Below are 16,555 nucleotides of genomic sequence, written 5' to 3' on the forward strand. Positions count from 1 at the left end.
CTGAGAATCCCCACATGCATGGGGCTCCCCCAGCTGGGGTGGAGTTGGGGTGACGGTCCTGATCCCACCCTGCTCCCAGACCTGGCAGAGAGGGTGGACCTGCGGTGTGGCCGGGGCGCACTGCGCTGTAGCTCTTCTCTGGCCCACAGGGGGCGGAGTTCAAGTTAGAGCAGCCCCAAGGCTGCTGTAACTGACGCAGGGTCCAGAATATGGGGAGCACCTGCCCTGCGGGGTATCCCTAAGGGCTCTGCACAACCTGGTCCTGATCCTGGTGGTTGGAGCCTCGTCAGACAATACGATTTACACAATCAGACCCAGCAACAGGCTGATCCTGCTTCGTTCGCCTTGGTCTCTGGCGCAAAGGAGTCGACGGCTTCGCAGAAACATCTAAAAAACCCATCTTTCATTGCATAAAACAATTAAAGGATCCAAACCAACGCAGCAGGGGGACAAAGCTGTCCCCAGAAAATTCCCAGGGGTTTGGCTGGGCCAAGTGCAGTAGATTTCTCAGCATCCCCACTTCATCCCCCGGATCATGATTTGTTGTGTGTTGTGGCAGCAGCTGGGAGCCCCCATCATGAAGCCATTATGCTAGGAGCTGTACGAATGCCAAGCAGAAAGCTGGCCCCTGCCCCGACGAGCTGGCAATCAAAGTAAATCCCTGCCAGAAGGAAGATTTTGCCGCATCCCTCTACGGGCGGAAGTCCACGCAGCATCGGAGGGCGAATGGCTTCAGGCCTGGAGACTCAGGGGGCCGAAGGCTCCTTCCTTGCCGATCTCAACCAGTCGCCAACATGGTAGTCGATCCGCTGCGGAAGTGGGGAGGGGAGGGGGACACAGGGAGAGAGCTGGAGGGACCCCGCCAGGATACGGAGCTCCCACCCCACTGGGCCCCCCATGCTGCCCAGGGGCTTCGGGTGACATTCAGCGCAAAGCCTGGCCAGCACGTAAGCCCATGCCCTGCACATCAGGGGGCATTTCACCCAAGGGGCCTGATCCTCAGTCGTGCTCGGGTGTGGGACCAGCCCCCTGAGAAACCCACCACCCCCAACGCAAGGACTGCCCCAGCTGGCATAACGGCCCTGTACCCACCCTGCTCCCAGCACCTGGCGTAGGGGGCAGATCGGGGGCATGGCCGGAGCACACTGGCTATGGCTGTTCCCTGCCTCCAGGGCCCATAGGGGGTGGAGCGGGGGCGTGGCCAGAGCCCACTGGCTGTGGCAGTTCCCCGCCCCGCAGGACCCATAGGAGGCAGATCGGGGGCATGGCCAGAGCCCACTGGCTATGGCTATTCCCTGCCCCCCGGGTCCTTCACAGGGTGGAGCGTGAGTTTGAGCAGCCCTGGGGCCGGGGTGGAGTCACTGGAACTTAACAAGAGGTTCCCAAGTTCGAGTCTGGGTCGGTTCTGATTCTGTTCCCACCGGGCCGGGCTTCCCACCGGGCCGCACTTCCCACCGGGCTCTTACCTCGCGGGCCAAGACGAGGGGCAGGGGGTCCGAGGGCTTGGAGGGGTTCATGTTGGCACAGTGGGAGGTCCCGTTGATGAGGATGGCCAGCTCCGAGCGCGACTGGTTCTTCAGGACGCTCAGGGCATGCCAGGGGTCGATGTTGCCTGGGGACAGAGCGCTTAGCTCCAGCGTGGCATGGGGAGGCAATGCCAGGCCCAGCCCGCGGGTCCAATCTTGCCGACCACCCCCTCCCCAGCTGCCCGCCCCCCATCCGTACCATTCACAAAGAGGATCCTGCTGGCCTTGGGGTGGTCGGCCCCGTAGTACTCGTTGGTGAAGGTCACCGCCTGCCCCACGCGCTCGGGCCCGATGCCGAACACCTGGGAGCAGAGGTCGAGCTGGGCCGACAGCGTCAGGAGACGGGAGAAGGGGCAGGTGGCGTCTTCGCAGGTCTGGTCTGGAGCAGGGCGGGACGGGGGGGAGACGTCAGCACCGCGGTTCTTTGGGGTGCCCCCCCACCGAGATGGACGAAGAAACGGGGCGATCAGGGGGGAGAGGGTGCCCCAGGGCTTGGGGGGGGGGAGATGGGGCAAATGGGAAGGGGATTCTCTGCCAGACCTCTGTGTCTCGACCTCCCCAGCATGACACCCCCATTTCCAGTCACCCCGTCTTGGGGCAGGGACTGAGGGGGGCTTTAAGCCCCATTTGTTCTCCCCATATTCTGCCCGGGCCCCCTGGGCTGGGGGTAGAGGATGCATGGACAGTGCAGGGGTCTGGAGGTGGGGTTCACATGGGGGGCAGCGGCAGGGGCCAACCCCTCCCTCCCCCCCGCCACGCAGCCAGCTCACAGTATCCGAACTCGGTGCAGGTCTGGAAATACCACTGCCGCTCGCCCACGCCGCTGAGCGTCAGGTTGGCGCTGCGCAGCTCAGCCAGGGTGCGTTGGCGCGAGTTGTCCACGCAGGGCAGCGCCATGCGCTCCAGGAAGCCCTGCCACGGGAGGAGACACACGGGGGGGTCAGCCAGGGCCCCCCTCGGCCCCGGGAGGGGCCCGTCTGGCTCTGGCTCCGGCTCCAGCGGCTGGGGCACGTGGGACGGGGCCCCCCCCTTTGTTGTTACAACAGATCGACAGAAGGGGCGCCCGCAGCACACTGGCGAGGGGGCAGGACCCCTCTGCTTGTAGCTGACAGGGGAGAAACTGAGCTGCCCCCTTCCTTTAGCCCCTCGGGATGGCTGTCCCGTTCCCCCCACCATGGTGCATCATGGGAGATGTAGTTCCAATGCTTCATTCCCTATGGGCGAGGCTTCCCAGCTGGACTTCATCTCCCATGATGCACTGCAGCCACCACCTGCCCACCCCGCCCCCCAAGGCCGCAGTGCATCATGGGTGATGTCGTGCCTTGAGATTCTGGTGCCTTGTTCTCTATTGGCTGGACTTCCCAGCTGAACTTCATTTCCCATGATGCACAAAGGCCACTGCCATGAGGCACCACCTCCCCCAGATTGTGGTGCATCATGGGAAATGTTCCAGTGCCTCATGCCCCCACGCTTCTCAATGGACCAGCCTTGCCAGCCAGACTTCATCTCCCATGATGCACTGCAGCCACCACCTCTCCGCCCCAAGACTGCAGTGCGTCATGGGAGATGTAGTCCAAGCAGGAAGCCCAGCCCACAGAGGAGAACAGGAGCTGGAGGCCACCTGAACTACGGCCCGTTCCCTGGCCCCTGTGTGCAGCGAGCGCGCTGGGTCTCAGCTGAGCTGGAGCCAGACCCCTCCTCAGCCTTACGTTATTGACAGCGATGAGTCTCTGGTAGGGGGACCCCAGGCCCATGGCGTTCATGATGCCGCAGAGATCGGCCACGCTGCCGCCCTGGAATCCCTCGTTGTTGTACTGCACGGCGCCCATGAAGATGTCGGCCAGGTTGCTGGCGAGCTCCCCGCAGTCGTCGGGCTCCGTCAGCGGCCCGCAGGAGCGGAAATCCTTCGCCAGCTCGGCCAGCTGCCCGGCCTGCAGCCTCTGGTCCACGGCGGAGAAGGCCTGGGCCACGGCCTCGCGACACTGCGGGGGGAAAGGAGAGGCACTCGCAGGCCCAGGCGTTCTCGGCTGTGGGGGATTTTGCCTGGTGGGTTAGGTGTGGGGGCTGGGAGCCAGGACGCCTGGGTTCTATCCCCAGGTCTGGGAGGGGAGTGGGGTCTAGTGGTTAAAGTGAGGGGGCTGGGAGCCCGGACTCCTGGGTTTCTCCCTGGCTCTGGAAGGGGAGTGGGGGTTGGGAGTGGTGGGGGGGGGGCCCTGGGAGTCAGGACTCCTGGGTTCTATCCCTGGCTGTGGGAGGGTACAGGGCCCAATTCTCCTCTTATTGACACTGGTGCCAGTCAGGAGCAGCTCCTCGCATGCCAACGGAAGGACACTGGTGTGAGCGGGCACAGAACGGGGCCAAGGGGGGCCAGGTGTCGGAGCTGGGGGGCGGAGAGCCCTAGACGTCAGAGGTGGCCCCCGCATGCCCAGATCTCTCTGCAGCCCGGCTTGGAGCATCCCATGCCATGCCGTGGCGGGGAGGGGACGGGACACACAAATCTCTGGGATTTCCCCCCGCGGGACCCCGGAACCCGCCCCAAGCCATTCACCCACCTGGGCAGAGCCCCCCACCACCGGGTCCGACAGACTCCCCGCCACCACCTGGAGGAAAGACAGAAGCGCCGCGCGGGGTTAATGCAGCTGCCTGCTGCATGCTGGGAAGGCCCCGAAAGGGGTAACTAGGAGTTACCGGGTCCCTCCCCTCGCCCCCCCGTGCCGGGGCCCTTCTGCGGCCCCCCAGCTCCCTCTGGAAGAGGCTTCCCTAGAGCGACGGGAGCCCGGGGGTGCCCCCTGCGGCCAGGGGCTAGTCCTGCAGCCCCCAGTCCCTTCCATGACGGCGCAGCTCAGGGCAGGATTCGGGGGGCAGCACAAGCTGGGGACCCCCAGAGACACCGCCCCCCGCTTCTGCTCCCCCATGCCCTTCCCTGCCCAGATCCAAAGTCGGGACCCCACAGCCGGGTACAGCTGTCTGGGGCGGGAGGGGCCAAAGGGAGAGCTGCTCCGAGGACATCCCCCCCCCAGGTGAAAAGGGGGGTCTGGGAGCCCCCCCCATGGGCGCAGCCCGCTCACCTGGTTGTAGCCGGTGAAGTCCAGCTGGGCCCGCACCGGGGCGGAGGACGCAACAGCAGCAAAGACCAGGTGGGGGAACTAGGGGAGGAGAGAGAGAGAAACCGGCCCCACCATCGCACCATCTGCCTGGCGGGAAATCCATCCCCGCCCCCTCCCACGACCCCACAGGAGCAGGGGGGCACGGGTGGGGGCTGGGCTCCCCGGGGTGAGAGGGTTCTGGGGTGGACCCCAGGACTGGCTCAGTCCCCCCCACTGAGTCTTCCCCACTCAAACCAACTAGACCCCACATCCCTGCCACAGCTGGGAATAGAACCCAGGAGTCCGGATTCCCAGCCCCCACCCCTTTTCCTCCCCCCAGGTCTACCCCACTAGACCCCCTCCCGTCCCCTCCCCGAGCTGGGAATAGAACCCAGGAGTCCTGGCTCCCTGCCCCCTGCTCTGGCCGTTAGACCGCAGGCTAGCGCCGTCTGGCTCTGTGTCCCCCTCGAGTGGCTGGATCGTGTGTCGACTCTCGTGGGCCAGCCCCCAGCTACACGCCCGCGAAGTGGCACCGGTCAGATCGCGAGGTCGTGGGTTCGATGCTGGTGAGGGTGGGGGGCTCCCAGCAGAGCCCCACACACCGACAGCCCCCCCGGTGCCCCCCAGGCCGGTACCTTGACCCTGAACCAGGCGGCGAGGGAGCCGGGGTAGGAGCCCCCGAAGCAGATCCAGGTGTTGTTCCGTGTCAGGTTGTACTTCTGAGTGACGAAGAGGTGGAAGGCGGCCAGGTCAGCCAGGCTGCGACGGGACCGAGGGGGAGGTACCGAGAGAAAACCCACACTGGTGAGCTGAGCGCAAAGCTGGAACGCCGGGGTACCCCCGCCCCCTGTGACTCACTGTCAGACCCCAGGGAGGGAGTCAGTGTAATCATCCCCGTTTCACAGAGGGGAAACTGAGGCACTGAGTGGGGACGTGACTTGCCTGAGGTCACAGAGCAAGCCATTGGCAGAGCCAGGATAGAACCCAGGCGTCCTGGCTCCCAGCCCCTGACCCCCGCGCTCTAACCCACTAGGCCCCACTCCCCTCCCAGAGCTGGGGATAGAACCCAGGCATCCTGGCTTCCCCCCACCCCCCACGCTTGGGCACCCTCCGACACTGAGCGCAGCGTGTCCTGGCCCCGCCCCGCCCCGCCCCGCCCGGGGACTCACGCCTGCTGGCTGGACAGGAACTGGAGGCTGGCGTCCCACAGGCCGTCGGGGTTGATGCTGGCGCCGTAGAAGCGGTGCTCCAGGGCCACGGCCAGCGCCCCGTATTTCCGAGCCATCTCCATGTGGTGCCCTGGCACCAACACCGGGGTTAGGGGCACGGGAGCCTGGCAGATGATGAGCCCCCCCCCCCCCCCCCCCCCCGGTCACCCCATTGTGGGCACCTCTCCTAGGTCGTTCCCCACCCCGCTGGGGTAGCCAGTCCCCGCCCTGGGGCCGGATGGGAGCCGGCGCCCCCTAGCGGGGACAGGCCCCTGCCCCATTCCCCGCCCCCCTGAGCCAGCCAGTCCCCGCCCTGGGGCCGGATGGGAGCCAGAGCCCCCTAACGGGGACAGGCCCCTGCCCCATTCCCCGCCCCCCTGAGCCAGCCAGTCCCCGCCCTGGCCCCGCTTACCCGACAGCACCGCGAACTGCGACAGGGAGCTCTCGCCCCCGATGTAGAGGAAGACGGGCCCGGCTGGGCGGTGCCAGAACTCCTCATTGATCCAGAACCTCTGTGGGGGGAGAACAGGGGCCGGTGGGTGCGACGCGGCGGGGCCCCGGGGCAGCTCGGGGGCTCGGGGAGCCCCAGCGGGCAGGGGGCCCGGCAGCCGCCCAGGGCAGGTGCCTGGGTTTCACGTGGGCGTGCGTGCCCCTGTGCCCCTCCGGCCGGAGGCCCCGCTCCTGGCGAGGCTGGGGGGATCCGTGCGGGTCACCGCGCCAGGCCGGCCTGTCTCACCTGGTTAAAGACCCGCCCCTCCTGCCGATCGAAGTGGTCGAGGGGCTGGCGCAGGGCGCCCTCGCTGGGGGCGCGCCAGGGCGCCGGGCGCAGCAGCCGCCTCCGGGAGAAGGTGTCCCGCATGGCCTGCACCTCGCGCGCCCGCAGCACCTGCTGCCTCAGCAGCCGGAAGTTGCGCCCTGGGGAGGCAAAGGGAGGCAGGGGTGGGGGGGCCAGTTCTGATCCGGCCCCCCCCACCCCGAGGGGACCCAGCACCGCTCCCCGGCTGGCAGGGAGTCGGGGTGAGACGAGTTCGCTGGGCCTCAGGCCCCGGGGGTCAAAGGAGCAAACTCGACCAGCCCTGAATGGGTCCGGGGCACTGAGCTGCCCCCTAGAACGGGGTCTATGCAGGGCAGGGGGGAGGCGCACTGCAGGGGGGGGTCCAGGTGTGTGTTTTGGGGGAGGGGGGATCTTTGCCCAGCCCCTTTCCTTGGGCACAGGCGAAGGGATCTAGTCTCCAGGGGTCTCCGTCCGTCTGTCTGTCAGGCTAAAATTGCATTTGAAGAAGTAAAAAGAACAGGAGGACTTGGGGCACCTTCGAGACTAACAAATCTATCTGAGCATAAGGTGCCCCAAGTCCTCCTGTTCTTTTTGCGAATACAGACGCACTCGGCTGCGCCTCTGAAACCTGTCATTTGAAGAAGTGAAACCATTTCGCTCAGCAGAAGCGGGGGGAAGGGGGGACAGGTCACGCCCAGGGCTGCTTCCTGGGGGTCACATGCAGCCCAGGCGAGAAGCCTGCCCCCGCCGCTGCTTCCAAGAAGCCAGGCTCAGCAGAATGTGGGAGGCGAAAGCGTCCCACAGCGCGCTGGCTACAGACCCCACTCTCCTTCAGAGCTGGAAACCGGACCCAGGAGTCCTGGCTCCCAGCCTTCCCCGGCTCTAAACACAAGGCCCCACGCCCCCCCCCAGAGCCGGGGTTAGAACCCAGGAGTCCTGGCTCCCAGCCTCCCCCGGCTCTAAACACAAGGCCCCCGCTCCCTAGCAGGAACATGTGTGCCGGTTGGATCCCAGCAGGGAGGGACAGGCCCAAACGGGAATCCAGGGTTTCCAAAATCTTGCCTCCAGGCTGCTAAACAATCAAGATTCGACCTGCCCCTCCCCGCACCACTTCACCTCAATTGGGTGTGAACGCCAGAGCCAAACTAATGGGACACTTAAACAGCTGATCTCATCAGGGTCTGCTTGGCCTCATTGTGAGTCCCCCCCAAACTGTGCCCCCCTCCCCCTTCGCAGAGACGCATTTCTCCCCGAAGGATCCCAAGGCACTTTACAGATCGTGCATGCACTCACTTCACTTAGCTCGGCACCAAAATGCAGCCACCTCTGGGGTGAGGCCCAGTGGCTGTTAACATGGGGATCACGCTTGCTCAGCAGGGAGATCAGCCCCCTCGGAGATGGAACATGGCCCCCCGTTTAAACAGGGACCCCTCACTCGGCACAGACATGCAGCCGCTCCTGGGGGGCCGGGACGCAGCAGCTGCTCAGACGGGGATCCCCCAGCGCCGGGATGCAGCCACCTCTGGGGTGGGGCGAGGGGGTTGTTTATACAGGGACCCCTTGCCTGGTGCGGAGGTGCAGCCACCTCTGGGCTGGGGTACAGGGGGGCTGTTAAACAGGAACCCCACAGGATGAATTTAGGGAGGCAGAACATTACCCTAAGCAGGCCACTGAGGTGACATCCCCCCTGCGTGACGGAGCAGCCCTGACCCGGCTTTCCCATCCCACCGGGCAGACCGTAAACACTACCACTGGGGGCCGGGGCCAGCTCTCCCTGCGGTGTCCATACAGCACCTAACACCGTGGTGCCTGACAGCTCACAGGGGGCTACGTCCATTAACCGCCTTACCTGCCTCGGCTTGGATCAGCAGCGATAGGAGCAAACCCAGGGCCCAGGGAACCAGCCCCCCCATCTTCAGCCCAACTCTCAGACGGCTTCCTGGTTGCCTGAAAACTTCCTGCAGGAGGCCGGGGGTCCACACACAGAGCTGGCCGAGAGACTGGCTTGCTAATTCCTTCCCCAACTAGCCCAACAGCATCTTAACTCCCTCCTTCCCCTGGCCCCTCACATGATCCACTGCCCTTGCCCCTGGCCTGGCCCCCTTTGGACCAATTGCAGCTGCAGCCATTCGGGGGTGGGGCTGGAGAAGGGGGTGTGAACTTTCACTTTGCTGTCTGAGATGATCGAAAAGCAGCACCCGCCCCCCCTCTGGTGTAAGGGCTGGCCCTTCTGTATCTGAGAGCCCCAAGATACCCGTCCAACCTCTGGGCAGGGGCTGCCCCAATCCAGCCCCCTGCCCGAGGCATGAGACCCCTCCCCTTCACGAAACAGGGCAGAGAACCCAGGAGTCCTGTCTCCCGTTCCCCCAGCCCCGATGTAACCACCAGACCCTACTTCCTGCCCTGAGCTGGGCATAAAAGCCAGGAGTTTCTTCAGATCTAGCCCGGGCCCAGGATTTCAATGGATTTTACCGACGGGAAATTTGTGGAATCTGCTTTTTCCCCGTCGTACAGGACATTCAGGACAAAGCACCCAGAGGCTAAATTGCGTCACGCCCCCGCTTTCTAACGGAGCTTGGCTCATACAGTTAGTCGTGGGTTTGGTACCAATTCCCAGAAAGCACACGCTCTTGGGGCCGACGGGCTGCGTTTCTCATCCAAAGAGGCTGAATGGAAGTTGTAACCTCGAGGCAGAAATCAACCCTTAGCCCCTGCAGCAGTGACTGGGGCTTTCAAAGTAAGCCACACAATTAGATACATCATTAATCACCTTGAAATGTTCACACCACTCAGTCACTTGCTCTGGGTCATTAATAGCTCCCCTTCGTGACCAGCACACACAGCCTGTGCGTGAGATTTTAATGAGTTTTACCCACACAGGAAGCTCGAGCAACGCGTATTAGTCCGCCCTGTAGATCCTTTAGCCCAAGGCAAGACGGGCAGGGAGGCTACATTTCGTAAAGGGCCCCATTTCAAAAGACTCTGTCGTAACCTGCAAACTGCTGACCCAATTTCTTTGTGAATTCTCCAAATAATCCAGCCGGCAGCCAAAGAGGAACTGCTGGATGCTGCGGGGGGGCAGGGGGGAGGCGATTCACTGAGCTTTCCACACACACCACGGAGGGCAAATCCCTCCTGGAAGTGCCAACGGCTGGAAATTAAAGCCGGACAATATTCCACTTAGGAGCAAGGCCCAGGGTTTCACCGGGGCGGGGTGTTTACCATCGGAACAATTTACCATGGCATTCTCCATCTGGCCATGTCTTCAGATGCTTTCGTCTGACCGACACAAGGTCTGGGACTCGGCTCAGGGGTGACGGTGAAATTCTCTGGCCTGGATGGGAGGTCAAACAAGAGGATCTCAGGGACCCTTCTGCCCTTAAATATATTAAAATGCAAAAATCGAACTGGAGGCTGGCACCTCCTTGATATTTTCACTGGTCAGTCAACCCTAGCGCCAAGTTTTACACAAACCCAGGGAGACCCGGAGACCCTGGGACGGGCGCGGGGTCTCCGTAACCTCAAATACCTGCCTGAATGTCCAGATTTCACCGGAGCGGTTCGGCAGCTTTCGGGTCCACAGGCCTCATTGACAGAGCTAGGCCTTGGGAAGCAGATCCCAGCATGGGCAGCCAGCCCCGGAGACCTTCTCCACGCCCGCCGGGGGTGGCCCAGGTGCCAGGTTTATCCAGCTGTTTGCTGGGTTGCGTCAATTTCACGTCGGTTTCGAGTCAGTGTCAGGGCAAGAGCCATTGTTATGGGGGGACTGGACCGGGAGGGCGCCCTGCAAACCCAACCTTTGGTTAAAATTGCCTCCTTTGGAATCGCTTATAAGTGCAGCTTTTTAGGAACACCCCCTCCCCCGACGTTTTGGGGCCAAATGTCACCTTGACAGTTTCCCTTTGAAACAGCGGCTGTTCTCCAGCCCAGAGGGGGCTGCATTTCGTTGGTGGGTGACATGCGTCCACGGAGGCTGAGAAACTTTCCACTGAATGCATCCGATGCAGTGAGCTGTAGCTCACGAAAGCTTATGCTCAAATAAATGGGTTAGTCTCTAAGGTGCCCCAAGTCCTCCTGTTCTTTTTGCGAATACAGACTAACACGACTGTTACTCTGAAACCTGAGAAACTTCCTGGCGTCCTTTGGTAGGAAGGGAAGGGTCGGTTTGAAACCCGCGCTGGGTTTGATTTTAAAGGCACTCCAGGGGGAAGCGGAGCTGGGAGCGCTGGCCAGTAGATGTCACCAGATCTCTTCGGGACAGCCACCCAACTATGGGGCGAGAGGGAGTGAGTGTGTGTCCAGAACGGGACCTGGTGCTTTTCCTCGCTGGGTCAAAGGGCTGATCCCGCCCAGATCGGCAAAAAAAACCCAAAACCCAGCTCCGAGCCGACGGCCTCTCTGTGAAACGAGTTTGCTTGGCCTCAGGCCACGGCCAGGCAACAGTGGCAATTCTCTGTCCATGCACTTAAGCCATCTCTCTCAGAGCGGGGAGGAGGGAAGAGTTCTTCTGTTGCCCTGGCCATGTCCACACCAGGGATCAGGTCGATTTAATTTTTAAGTGTCTCCAAATTCCCCCCCGCCCGGTACTCCTAGGAGACCCTACAATAACAAACCTGCATACAACCCCCTGCGCCGGCTTGGTCTAGCAGCTGGTCTCAGGCCTGAACTGGGTTATGGGGACTGGGACTGGCGCTCTGCCGGTCAGGATCCCTTTGCCAGGGGGGCGGACATGGTGCATTTACACTCTCGTTGCACACTTTTGGGCTTCGCTTTGCAGCAAAGCATTGTGGGTGGCATACACCTTCGCCTCTGCTCAGCAAGGATCCGAGGGCTGCTCCTGCGCAAAGCATGCTGGGTACAGGACATGCGCAGTGACCGTCGGGATTTTTGCTTTACCGCCGGTTCGCTTCAGGCAGGCAGCTGGGCGGCTGCTCAGAAGCCGCTCAGCCTCAGATGGGTCAAGGGCCGCAAGGCGACGCTTCCGGAGGGAGAGCCCGGATTGTGTCTGTCTGTCCCTCCGTCTCTTCCGAAACAGAGCCGGCGCCGAACCGGGCGGCCTGTCTCTTTAAGAGATTTAAAGGGGCAGCGCACAGACGACCCAAATGGACTCGCCAAATGCCCAGAGGCCCGTTCATCCAAACTCGGACGCCGGCCCCGGATCAGAGCTGCCCCAAATGGGGCCAGCTCCAGGGGTCCCCAGCTCTGCCTCAAGGTCTCAGCTGAGAGTGACCCCCAGCCCCCTGCCAGCCCAGCCCTGGGCTCCCCCCCCCAGTTCTGCCGATGCCCCTCACTCCCGACCCGCAGCCCCCTGCTACCCAGCATAGCGTGGGCTCGGCAGGGGGGACCCCTTTGTTTCCAGGCCTGGCAACCCATGGCTCACTCACCCGCCTTATCTCCTTCATTAGAAATTTTAAACCAAGCTTAACCTTCTTTCCCTCATCTCCCCCCCGCCCATTAGCCGAGCGCCGTTCCTTGGTTCACCTTTGCAAGGTCTCCAGCTCGGGTGTCGTCTCCTCCCATCTGTGCCCGGGGATCAGGGCAGATTAGAGTCCAATCTGTCTGTCTAGTTCACTGCTTTAAAACCTGCTGACAGGTTCAGAGATTAAATTTACCAAACTCCCCCCCTCGGCCCCCTGTGTGCTCCTTCCCTCCCCAACCCCGGCCTCCGCCCGCCCGGGGTCGCGGGATGAACCTGCGTGGGACCTGGTGGGGGAGGGGACGTGGCTTCTTTTGGGTCACCCTGGGGCCCCTGTTGCTTTAAGGAACCCATGCCACTGCAGGGAGTGCGGCGCCCTGGCAGAGCTCGCAGGAAGGGGACCGGGGGCGGGGGGGGCGCGCGGGGCGCTATGTATGTGTCTGCCTGTCCATCTCCGGGGTGTGTATGTGTGTGTGTGTGTATCCTCATTCCAAGGCAGCTCCAACACACATCACCGTTTGGCTGTGCCTCAGTTTCCCTTTCTTAGCACAGTTCAGGCTGTGCCTCGGTTTCCCTGCTCCCAGCAGAGTTCTGGCTCCCGGTGTCCCCTAGCTCCACCAGGCATCTCTGCTCCCAGCAGGATTTACTTTTTGGCTACAGACTCCCTCAGCACTGACTCAGTTTCCCCAGTCAGAGCAGACAGCGCACTCGCCCCCTTGGCCACTGAGTTTGGCCTTAGTGGGTTTGCACGTGAGCCCTCTGGGTTCAACCCTGTGACATCAAGGGACGTAACCCTGTGACACATCCCCGCCCCTGGGTCCCTGACCCTCGCTCCCCACCCCGCAGCAACCTCTCCCCCACTTCAACGCAGCTCAGCTTGTCCAGCCCCCAGCCTCCCTGAGGGGAGCTATCGGTGCCGACGGCGCTGGGCATAACTGGGCTGAGACCTGGCAAACTCGCTTCACGTAGGGGAACTGAAAGACGGGAGTTAATAGCAGTCACAGGGGGGCGCCCGCCTGACATCTGCCAGGCCTGGCTGCGTGGGGCCCAGCCTGCCCCTGGGCTGTCCGTACAGCCCAGGGGCAATTCACACAACTCACAATTCACGGATTCACGGACCAGCTACCCCAGCGTAACCCAGCCCCATCCATGGGAACAGCTGCCAAGCGGCCTCCCGCTCTGAGCTCCGGTGACATGCGTTGGCTTGGCCCCCACGATCCCACCTAGACCCCAGAAATCCACCGGCTGTTATGCGCGGTCAGCAGGGGCGTATCCAGGGCCCCGACCCGGATCAGGCCCAGCTTGTTCGAGGTGTTGTACGAATCACCCAAGCGCTGGCCCTGCTCCAAACTGCTGCCAGTCTAGAAACCCCCTGCCCGTCAGCCCAGATCTCGGCTGGGGTCTGGGCAGCGCCCGGCGCGACTGGGCCCCGATCTCGGTCGGGGTCTGGGCAGCACCTGGCACAACGGGGCCCCGATCTTGGCTGGGGTCTGGGCAGCGCCTGGCGCGACGGGGCTCCGATCTCAGCTGGGGTTTGGGCTGTGCCCCGCACAATGGATCTGAATCTGCTTCCTATTGGAGCCCATCATCCGTTAATTCCCTCCAAGCCCCGCTTGGGACTAGTGTGACATGCCCCGGATGCAGGTTTCCGAGGGATACCCCCCATGTGCAGGTCTCCTGGAGGTTGGGGGTGCAGCTGTCCCGGGGTTCACCCCCCCCCCCATGCAGCTCTCGGGGGTAGGGGGGCTGAGCGGCTCCGGAGGAGGCAGGCCAGGGCAGCTGTGGTACGTCCGTGGGGGATTTGCCAGGTGTGACCCACATTGCCCCAGCGCCCCCAGGCCCGGCGTGGGTCACATGGGCGCTGGCATCACCGGCTTAGAGCCGAGTGGATTTGCGATGTCGTTTGAGGGCGGATTTAGGGGTTAAAGGGAAATGGATTTTTTCAAAACACAACATTCATTACAGGGGCTGAATTAAAGATGCTCTGGGAGTGGAGCAGGGAGCTCGGGCCGGGGGGGAAGTGAGGGGGCGACGCCACCCACCCACTCGCCCGGCCCCCTTCACACCCAGACAGCTGCAATGCAGGGACCTGGGCTGGCAGCTACTGGGGCCGGGGCTCCTGGCTTGGGGGAGGCCGTGTGCAATTTCTGCTCCTGCTACACAAGCACAGAAGTGGGGCTGGGAGCCAGGACTCCTGGGTTCTCTCCGCAGCTCTGGGAGGGGAATGAGGTCTCGTGGGTAGAGCAGGGGCTGGGGGTCCGGACCCCTGAATGCTGGGAATGGCCAACAGGGGATGGATCACTCGATAACTGCCCTGTTCTGTTCATTCCCTCTGGGGCACCTGGCCCTGGCCGCTGTGGGCAGACAGGACACTGGGCTGGACGGACCTTTGCTCTGACCCGGGCTGGCCGCTCTTCCGTTCTCCTGTTCTGGGTTAGAGCACAGGAGCCAGGGGCCCCTCGCCCAGCAATGAGACGCGGGCCCTCTGGGGTGCGGCGCGGGGGCTGTACATACAGGGACCCCTCGCCCAGCCCTGAGATGCAGCCGTCTCTGGGGTGGGGCACCGCAGCTGATTACGGTCCCACAGCATTTGTGAGAGGGAGAGTTGGTGTTTTGCCCCACTCCCGAGGGGATAATTCACATCAATGCAGACAGCTAGATTTGTAAGGTCTTGTCCGTGTTCACCCCCCCCAGAAGCCAATGGACCGAATCCCTCCACCACCCTCCTGCCCTCAGGCAAGGAGCTCAGGCTCCTGTAATGTTAGCCGGCAATGCGCCTTTCACCCTTGGGACCTACAGAGCCGCTGCCACACATGGAATAATTTTTTTGCCAGCAGAGCCTGGAGGCCCAGACTGAGATCAGGGCCCCGTCGCTCCAGGCGCTGCCCAGACCCCGACCGAGATCAGGGCCCCGTCGCGCCGGGCACTGCCCAGACCCCGACCAAGATCAGGGCCCCGTCGCGCCAGGCGCTGCCCAGACCCCGACCGAGATCAGGGCCCCGTTGCGCCGGGCGCTGCCCAGACCCCAACCGAGATCAGGGCCCCATCGCACTGGGCGCTGCCCAGACCCCGACCTAGATCAGGGCCCCATCGGGCCGGGCGCTGCCCAGGCCCCAACTGAGATCAGGGCCCCGTCGCGCCAGGCACTGCCCAGACCCCGACCTAGATCGGGGTCCCGTTGTGCCAGGCGCTGCCCAGACCCTGACCGAGATCAGGGCCCCGTCATGCCGGGTGCTGCCCAGACCCCGACCTAGATCGGGGTCCCGTTGTGCCAGGCGCTGCCCAGACCCTGACCCAGATCAGGGCCCCGTCGTGCCGGGTGCTGCATGGACACTGAAGAAGACTGACCCTGCTCCAAATAGCTCACAGTTCTAATAGATGAAGAGAGGATCATTCTCCCCATATTATGGATGAGGAAACTGAGGCCCAGAGCGGGGCAATGACTTGCCCAAGGAGCCTGTTACAGAGCTGGGTATTTAACCCAGATCTCCTGAGACCCAGGGAAGCTGTAACCACAATCCTCTGGGAGCAGGACTCCTGGGTTCTATCCCAGGGATGGGGGTCTGGTGGTTAGAGCAGGGGGGCTGGTAGCCCGGACTCCTGGGTTCTGTCCCTGGCCTGGGAGGGGAGTGGGGTCTGGTGCTTAGAGCAGGGGGGCTGGTAGCCCCCGGACTCCTGGGTTCTGTTCCTGGTTCCACCACTGACTCCCTGCAGACTCCGGTCGGGCTGGCCCAGCCGCTCCCTGCCGGGATCGCGTCACCTTTCCCGCCTCGGCCCCCGTGGGCCGGTCTCTCTTTAATTAAAGCCGGTTCCCCAGGGTGCCCTGCGCCCGGCCACCGGTGGCAGCTGTCAGCCAGCATCGTGGAACCAATTTGTCATCTCTCCCGGGCTCCCTAATCCCCTCTAATTCAGTTACCCAGCCAGGGAGGGGGCAGCGGCCCTAAGCCGATTGGGACATTTGCTAAATGAGATCAGTAAAAATAACAAATTGTGTGTGTGTGCGGCAGGCGGGCGGGGCGCTCGGCCCGGCCCCACGGGGCGCAGGGTCCTGCAGTGGGGAGACGGAAGAGGGGGGCCGAGGCGGGAAAGGTGACGCGATCCCGGCGGGGAGCGGCTGGGCCAGCCCGACCGGAGTCTCCAGGAGCAAGTTAGGCGCCATCCTCAGTGGGTGTGAGATCGGGAGGCTCAGACCGTGCTGGGTGGATCCCCCAAGTGTACGGTGTTAGGCCGGGGGTCAGGACCCTGCTGTCCTCCCACAGCTGGGAGAGAACCCAGGAGTCCTGGCACCCAGCCCACCCTGCTCTAACCACTAGAGCCCCAGTCCCTTCTCAGAGCCAGGAATAGGACCGAGGTATCCTGGCTCCCAGCCCCTCCCACCCAGAGCTGGGGGGATTTAGGCAAGTCACTTCCCCCTCTCTGTGCCTCAGTTTCTCCTCCTGCCCTCCCCACACTCAGGCCCCCCGCCATGGCAGGCGTAGCGGGGGAGACGCTCCTGGCCCTGCTGAGCTCCCAGAAGGATGAAGGACAATTGGCCCCGTTTCACA

General features: G+C 63.3%; 1 protein-coding gene across 1 annotated transcript; it reads right to left on the reverse strand.

The window, feature by feature from the left end:
- Positions 1 to 386: 386 nt before the first annotated feature.
- Positions 387 to 9,100, reverse strand: PRSS16 (serine protease 16). The gene is made up of 12 exons (XM_037884504.2): positions 8,445 to 9,100; positions 6,557 to 6,735; positions 6,233 to 6,332; positions 5,782 to 5,911; positions 5,248 to 5,371; positions 4,595 to 4,672; positions 4,079 to 4,126; positions 3,236 to 3,508; positions 2,297 to 2,438; positions 1,726 to 1,905; positions 1,467 to 1,612; positions 387 to 809 (listed from the first exon to the last, which is right to left on the reverse strand). The coding sequence occupies exons 1-12, from the start codon at positions 8,506 to 8,508 to the stop codon at positions 747 to 749; spliced, it is 1,527 nt and encodes a 508-aa protein (XP_037740432.1). The 5' UTR covers positions 8,509 to 9,100; the 3' UTR covers positions 387 to 746.
- Positions 9,101 to 16,555: the final 7,455 nt, after the last annotated feature.

This window comes from Chelonia mydas, chromosome 23 (assembly GCF_015237465.2).
Source record: "Chelonia mydas isolate rCheMyd1 chromosome 23, rCheMyd1.pri.v2, whole genome shotgun sequence".
Taxonomy (NCBI): Eukaryota; Metazoa; Chordata; order Testudines; family Cheloniidae; genus Chelonia; species Chelonia mydas.